The sequence below is a fragment of the Convolutriloba macropyga genome, chromosome 2 (assembly GCF_964194025.1).
Source record: "Convolutriloba macropyga chromosome 2, txConMacr16.3, whole genome shotgun sequence".
In the NCBI taxonomy this organism is placed as follows: Eukaryota; Metazoa; Xenacoelomorpha; order Acoela; family Convolutidae; genus Convolutriloba; species Convolutriloba macropyga.
Genome location: NC_134469.1, coordinates 42,645,543 through 42,653,042, shown reverse-complemented (window position 1 = coordinate 42,653,042; position 7,500 = coordinate 42,645,543). Strand labels below are relative to the sequence as shown.

General features: G+C 36.7%; 1 protein-coding gene across 3 annotated transcripts in view; it reads right to left on the bottom strand.

The window, feature by feature from the left end:
* Positions 1-67: 67 nt before the first annotated feature.
* Positions 68-7,500, bottom strand: part of LOC142335284 (tyramine receptor Ser-2-like) — a 132,815-nt gene continuing 125,382 nt past the window's right edge. For all 3 annotated transcript variants that reach the window (XM_075383719.1, XM_075383721.1, XM_075383720.1), the window contains exon 2: positions 68-1,574. In XM_075383719.1, the coding sequence (XP_075239834.1) occupies positions 413-1,574 (1,162 nt within the window). In that variant the 3' untranslated portion in view covers positions 68-412. The remainder of the gene's footprint in view (positions 1,575-7,500) is intronic.

Here is a 7,500-nt window from a genome sequence, read left to right as displayed (position 1 = left end):
AGTTGGTCTACTTTAGTTATCATTATGACTGTGATTATATTCAAAGCAGGATTGTAGGAAACAATTCTATTTATAAATTGTATAATTTGAGACTGAAACTGTTTTTTGTCTGAAGAGGACACAACCAGCGTGGCTTCATAATCATTCTCAAATGCAGCAACTTCACAAGAACACGTGTTTTGTAGCCAAACTTTCATTTGTGTGAAATTTTTGTTACTTTTCTGCAGATTTTTGTAAGTAGAGTTTCTGTAAGTAGAATTTTGTAGAGTTGCTGTATACAGTATTAATTTGATCTGGCATTCTTTTATCGATGTTTCATTTACAGTTTATGCCGTTTATCCCCCTCCCCAGCGGATGTGGTCATAAACGGAATGGTGGGCGGGGGGCAGAATTGGGTATTAATAATTGATTATCAGTGATCACTGGCACAGAATGCGTGTTTTTGGATATCTTTTCTGAAGCTGCTACTGGCGAAGGTGTAAATGATGGGGTTTACGGCGTTATTGATGTAAAAGAGAGAGCTGAAGAAGAGAGCCACTAGGGTCTCTGTTTGGGATACCCCGTGGAAGTAGTTAGTCATGGCAATCAAGTTGATGATCCAATAGGGCAGCCAGGAGAACACGAACACTGCCGTCACCAGGGCCAGCATGAACGCAGTCCGAGACACCAGACTGTTGGAACCCCCGCCACTTGTGCAGTTGGAATCTCGATCCGGGATTTGAGGAGTTTTACTCCCTCTTAAAAGCGTTTCCTCCACATGCTCCTCCTGGTGAGTTTTACGAATCGCTGTTTGTATGCCAGAATCGGTCTTTTTAGCCTCTTGTTTACTTTGTGCAGTCTCTTTTTTGATATCTTTCAAGGGGATTACGGTAGTGCCAGCATCCTGAGCCACCGAGAAGGTAGATTGACATGCTTTTGTGGACATCGGCAGCGCCTGTTTCATCTTGAGCAGCTTTTGCTCTTTCTTCAGCACCTTTCTGTACACAAGGGAATAGAGGGTGACAATGGCGATGACACTGGCAACGAAAATTCCAAGCTGGAAAAAAGTGAGAACTCGTCGGAAGGTTTCCAAGGACGGAATCTCTGTCATCTGGCAACGTTGCATCTTCATATCTGGGCTGACCAGCACCTCGAACAAATACAAGTTGGGCGCTGCCACCAAAGTTCCACAGATCAAGCACAACCCTGTTATATACTTTGCCATCCTGTACGTAATTCCCAGTGAAAATGGGAAGCAGACAGAGAGAAATCGGTCAGCGGCTATAGCAATGAGGAGGAAATTGGACGAGTACAGACCCAACAGTCGACCAAAAGCAAAGATTTTGCATGCAATGTCTGGATAGTTTTGATAATGATTAGCAAAGGTGATGATCTCGATTGGTAGGATGATAGTACAAACTGAGAAGTCTATAGCAGCCAATGAGACCATAAAGTGCATCGCTACTTTCATTTTCCCCTGCAGGGGTGGTCGTCGCCTCACATGGGCCAGCAGCAGAATCCCGTTGCCGATTCCACCCACAATTGAGACAACTAGAGATAGAATCCATTGCTGCAGGTCCTGCATGTACATCGCTCTAAACATAGTTCTACTATTATGACTCCCACATAACATGTCGCTTCAACAAAATAATGAGGATAGGTTTCTCTCAACAGGATAACCCTTTATATTGACCTTAGGATCACTTTAAATTATATTAAGCCCGAAAGACGTTTACTGTGAATACTGTCACAGTGAAACGAAACTTCGTGGTAAGATCTTTTTGAGGTTCTTGATAACAAATTGTCAAAATGTCTACAAACCTTCGCTTATTTTTATGAAAACAAGTCTTTCACCAAAATATCCTCCAGACATAACAAGCCATGTAGATTTAAATCTAATGTAGGATCAAGATCTTGATATGGCAACCAATATTTGTCCAGAAAAAAAAAGACGTTGCATGTTTCGGCAAAATGTATCAGGCTTCATTTTACATCAATCGTGGATCAGAACGCATTGGCATTGAAAGAGGTTTCAATAGGAAAAGCGAGCAGCATTTCCCACAGAGAAAGAAACAAAAAAAACAGACTAAATGTCTCCCGGTCTAGCAGAAACTGTATATATCATACATTTAACAAAATGCAATTTAAAGTTAATAATGTTAATTAAACAAACATAAAAGGATAATTAAAAATATAATAAGGAATGGAGAGAGTCTAACCTAGCGAGGATTGGCAACAAGGTCTAGTGGGCCCACTTTTCAGCCAACCCAAGTGGCAAAAACCTTTTTCCTTTAAGTTTTTTTCTCTTTTTGATTCCGAGTTGGGTGTCTATCAAAATTTATGTAATCAAATTTTTTTGATAACCCCGAGGGTACCAAATTTATTGCTGTGCAACCGTGCATTAACAAAAACAAATTCCAAATTTTTTCTTGTTTTTCCTTTTCTTTTTTCCTTTTAATTTTCTACCTGTAAAAAATATATATGTATATATATGGCGTTTCCTCAAATTGGAGAAGTGTTACCTGTAGAATTCTTCAAGGTCTATTCTTGGTCGGTTAATTTTTTTCATATACCCGGAATACACTTAATTATTTTTTCAGCGCTGAATCATGATAACTTTTACTCTGAAATTTGGACTGCCCAGTACTATGATCATGTCAAAATTTACCATGATCATGGAAAAAATTCAGAACAAAATTAGATTCTCTGAATTTGGGCTGCGCTGCAGGATAAATTCAGACTGTATTTGGGCTTCCCAGAATAAATTTTCAGACTGAATAAAAAGAGCTCAGAAGAAAAATCAGAATGTAAATATTCTGAATTTACTATGCAATCAGGACAAATGTAACAAAAACGAACAATTATTCAAGTTCAGTTCTATTTTGTCTGCTGTTCTTCGTGGAAAGGGTGTTTGCGTGAACTGACAAGGTGGCGGGCCAGCTCCACATCTGGGATAAGGAAGGACACTTCAGGGAAAGGGTGTCCGCGTGAACTGACAAGGTGGCGAGCCAGCTCCACATCTGGGATAAGGAAGGACACTTCAGGGAAAGGGTGTCCGCGTGAACTGACAAGGTGGCGAGCCAGCTCCACATCTGGGATAAGGAAGGACACTTCAGGGAAAGGGTGTCCGCGTGAACTGACAAGGTGGCGAGCCAGCTCCACATCTGGGATAAGGAAGGACACTTCAGGGAAAGGGTGTCCGCGTGACAACCTGAAACATTCAAAGAAGCAGGAAAAGCACAATAATTTATATATATATATATATATATAAATTTTTGATTTATAACTACTGTAATTTATAAAACTAAAGATAAATTAGAATAAATGTATTTAACTGTAATATACAGATGCGAATTAGTGACTGACTTTCATAATTGATATTTAATAATTGAAATGAATTGAAAAAGACTGAAAAGATCTAACCATTTTTAATGACGAATTCCGCTGCACAGTGTTCATTAGAGGGACCAAAAATTTCGAGCGCCTGAAAAACGCCCAAAAGACAGAAACTTTCAACACTAAAAAAGTTTAAACACAAACGTAACCGACTAATGCCGGGCGAATTGCTCTCAAACGACCAAGAACCCGTGCCAGTGCACTTTCCAAAAGCGAGACATCGACTGCATAATCAACATAGCCGGCAGATTGCCGGAATACTTGCAAAAGAATAGACCCTGGTGCTAGGGACGACGCTCAATAAACTATGTAAAAAATATTTAGCGATAAATTAATAAAGCTGGTTGTAATTCATTCCGCAGAAGCCTCTTATTAGGGATTTTTACTGCACAAATGAGTTCCTTTGTACTTAATGCAAAAAACGTGTTGCGGTGGAGGTGGCTCCTACGGGAAAGCGAATTGGGTGACGGGGAATGTAAAGATTCATGGCTGAATTGTCCTGGGACTACGGTCCGGGCACTTTCACAATTCTTTTCCTCTCCCCCCCCCCCGCTCTCTCTCCTTCCCATTGCTGGGTAACGCCCCCTCAAAGCTGGTAACGTGTCCCTACGGCGTGCGGGGCTTTTGCATGCATTTTGCATGCAATTTCGTCATGGTCATTTTTTTTTGTTGAAATCGAAAATTTCAATTTAGCATGAATTTTGTCTGATCATGGTAAAAATCAAGTTCTATCCTGTGAAGTACAAAATCATGATTTAAAAAGTTTTTCTGAATTTGTCCTGCTCATAAAAACTTATAAGTGAACTGCAAATGTACTGATTCAGAACTGAATTTCCGAGTTAATATGGGAATGTTATGATTCATGGCTGAATTGTGCTGGGACTAGGGTCCGGGTATACTATTGATCTTTCTTTGGCTTGTAGATGCATGGATGCTTACCTGTTTGCGGATGATACCATTTTACGTGATTTGGGATGTACTTAGTTTGAAACTTCTCAAGATTTGGTTTTGGTAAGCAATTGGCTTCTGACAAATAAATCAGTGTTAAATCAGTGTTATCTCTAATTTTGCTTAGAAGTTCGAATGATCTAGAAGTCCTCTCTTTCAATTCTTACCGGACAACAAGAAACGCTGCAACTCAAATTAACTCCAGATATCATTCCTCATCCCTAAGTCGAAATAAAAGCGGATAGTACTTTTTGCAAATGTTTTTAACGACTGAACTCCGATATTAATACATTTTGACAATAAGTAGGGCAGTTTCATCTACGCCTCGTTTTAACTTCGGCATAAGTATTTTAGAAGCTCAAATTTGATCCACTTTCTGTTCACCCTGAAAGTTAGTTCTTTTCCACAGTCACTATTTTTTTCATTTGTTAACCCACTACTTAGATTTTGTATGTTTTGTTAATGTGAGCTGCCATTTTGAGAAAATTTCATAGTATGAATTCCGAGAAAACTTTGTATCCTGTCAATGACCAACTTCTTAACCCGAGTCGGAAAAAAAAGTTAATCTTGCAAGATCTTGCAAGATTATTGCAAGATTCTTGCAAGACGATGTTACGTCTTGCAAGAATCTTGCAAGAATTAACTTTTTCTTGCAAGATTCTTGCAAGAACTTGCAAGATTAACTTTTTTTTGGAAGAAAAAAATCGGCTCAAAAAACATTAAAAAAACATAAAAAAGCGCTCAAAAATAGCCGAAAGAGCCGTCCTAGGTCCTTATCTTAAGTCCTATCTTAGCAACAAAACCTTTTGAAAACGTCAACAATTGAATCTAAAAAAATAAAAAAGCATCACAAAAAGAAACAAAGACATCGAATTATCAACCTATCACATGAAAGAGTCCTTCGCGCCAATTCCTTTTTTGATTTTTTAGTATCACAGAAAACTCTTGCGTTTAGTATCACAGAAAACTCTGGATGTGCCAAAAAAGAATAATATTCAAGAAAAACTTGTAGAACCTGTTTTTAAAAAACACTTCTTTTTTGCTCAGTAAACTCAATGAATCTTTTTACAAACTCTTAGAAACCATTGCAAATTATCACTAACAATCTTTTGGCGACCAGGCATTTCATTATACAATTATAAAGACCGTTTTTCTTGTTGCATGATATGTAATTGCTATGAAATTTGCAAAAAAAAATGCAACAACAGTCAATTTTCTTTGAAATGAAGTAAATTATTGAGCCGTTCATGTCCCACAAAACGCAATTTATTAGACTCAGAATTAAAAACAAGATAACCGCCGTCAGTACTTTGCATTAAGTATTACAGAAAACTCTGGTTGTGCCAAAAATACACCATAATAAAAAAAAACTTGTAAAACCTGTTTATAACAAACTCACTTTTTTTTTGCTAACTAAGCTCATTGAATCTTTCTATAAACTCTTAGAAACGATTGCACACTATTACTGGCAAACGTTGAAGGCCCAGTCAATCCATGATACAACTAAAAGGACCGTTTTTTGTGTTGTCTAATATGTATTTGTTATGAAATTCGCAAAAATTATACAACAATAGTCAATTTTCTTTGAAAAGAATAAAATTATTGAGTCCTGCAAAACGCAATTTAACAAACTCAAAACTCAAAACAAGACAAGCTCCGTCAGTACCTTGCGTTTAGTACCACAGAAAACTCTGGATCTGCCAAAAAAGAATAATATTCAAGAAAAACTTGTAGAACCTGTTTTTAAAAAACACTTCTTTTTTGCTCAGTAAACTCAATGAATCTTTTTACAAACTCTTAGAAACCATTGCAAATTATCACTAACAATCTTTTGGCGACCAGGCATTTCATTATACAATTATAAAGACCGTTTTTCTTGTTGCATGATATGTAATTGCTATGAAATTTGCAAAAAAAAATGCAACAACAGTCAATTTTCTTTGAAATGAAGTAAATTATTGAGCCGTTCATGTCCCACAAAACGCAATTTATTAGACTCAGAATTAAAAACAAGATAACCGCCGTCAGTACTTTGCATTAAGTATTACAGAAAACTCTGGTTGTGCCAAAAATACACCATAATAAAAAAAAAACTTGTAAAACCTGTTTATAACAAACTCACTTTTTTTTTGCTAACTAAGCTCATTGAATCTTTCTATAAACTCTTAGAAACGATTGCACACTATTACTGGCAAACGTTGAAGGCCCAGTCAATCCATGATACAACTAAAAGGACCGTTTTTTGTGTTGTCTAATATGTATTTGTTATGAAATTCGCAAAAATTATACAACAATAGTCAATTTTCTTTGAAAAGAATAAAATTATTGAGTCCTGCAAAACGCAATTTAACAAACTCAAAACTCAAAACAAGACAAGCTCCGTCAGTACCTTGCGTTTAGTACCACAGAAAACTCTGGATCTGCCAAAAAAGAATAATATTCAAGAAAAACTTGTAGAACCTGTTTTTAAAAAACACTTCTTTTTTGCTCAGTAAACTCAATGAATCTTTTTACAAACTCTTAGAAACCATTGCAAATTATCACTAACAATCCTTTGGCGACCAGTCATTTCATTATACAACTATAAGGACGTTTTTTCTATAGGTAATTATTATGAAGTTTGCTGAAATGTGCAACAAAAGTCGTTTTTCATTGAAAAGAAGAAAATTATCAAGTCGTTTATTTCTCGCAAAATGCAATATAATAAATCAAAACTAACAATAAAACAAACACTGTCAGAGTTTTGCAATCAGTAGCCCAAAAAAACTCTGGATGTGCCAAAACTTCATCGTAATTCATCAAAACACAAGTAAAAAATAATCGCGGTTTCTGATTCAAAAGCGTACCAACGATATGTTCTCTTTCAGTTGAATTTATTTTTTCTTTTCGGAATTTGAACCCGGGAATTTTTTTAAGGCAAAAAAAGTTAATCTTGCAAGATTCTTGCAGGATTCTTGCAAGATTAACTTTTTCTTGCAAGATCTTGCAAGATTAACTCCGTCTTGCAAGATCTTGCAAGATTAACTCCGTCTTGCAAGATCTTGCAAGATTAACTCCGTCTTGCAAGATCTTGCAAGATTAATTTTTTTTGCAAGATTCTTGCAAGATCTTGCAAGATTAACTTTTGTTCTCGACTAGGGAAGCTAATTGACTGGGTTTTTGCTTTCCTTGTTTATA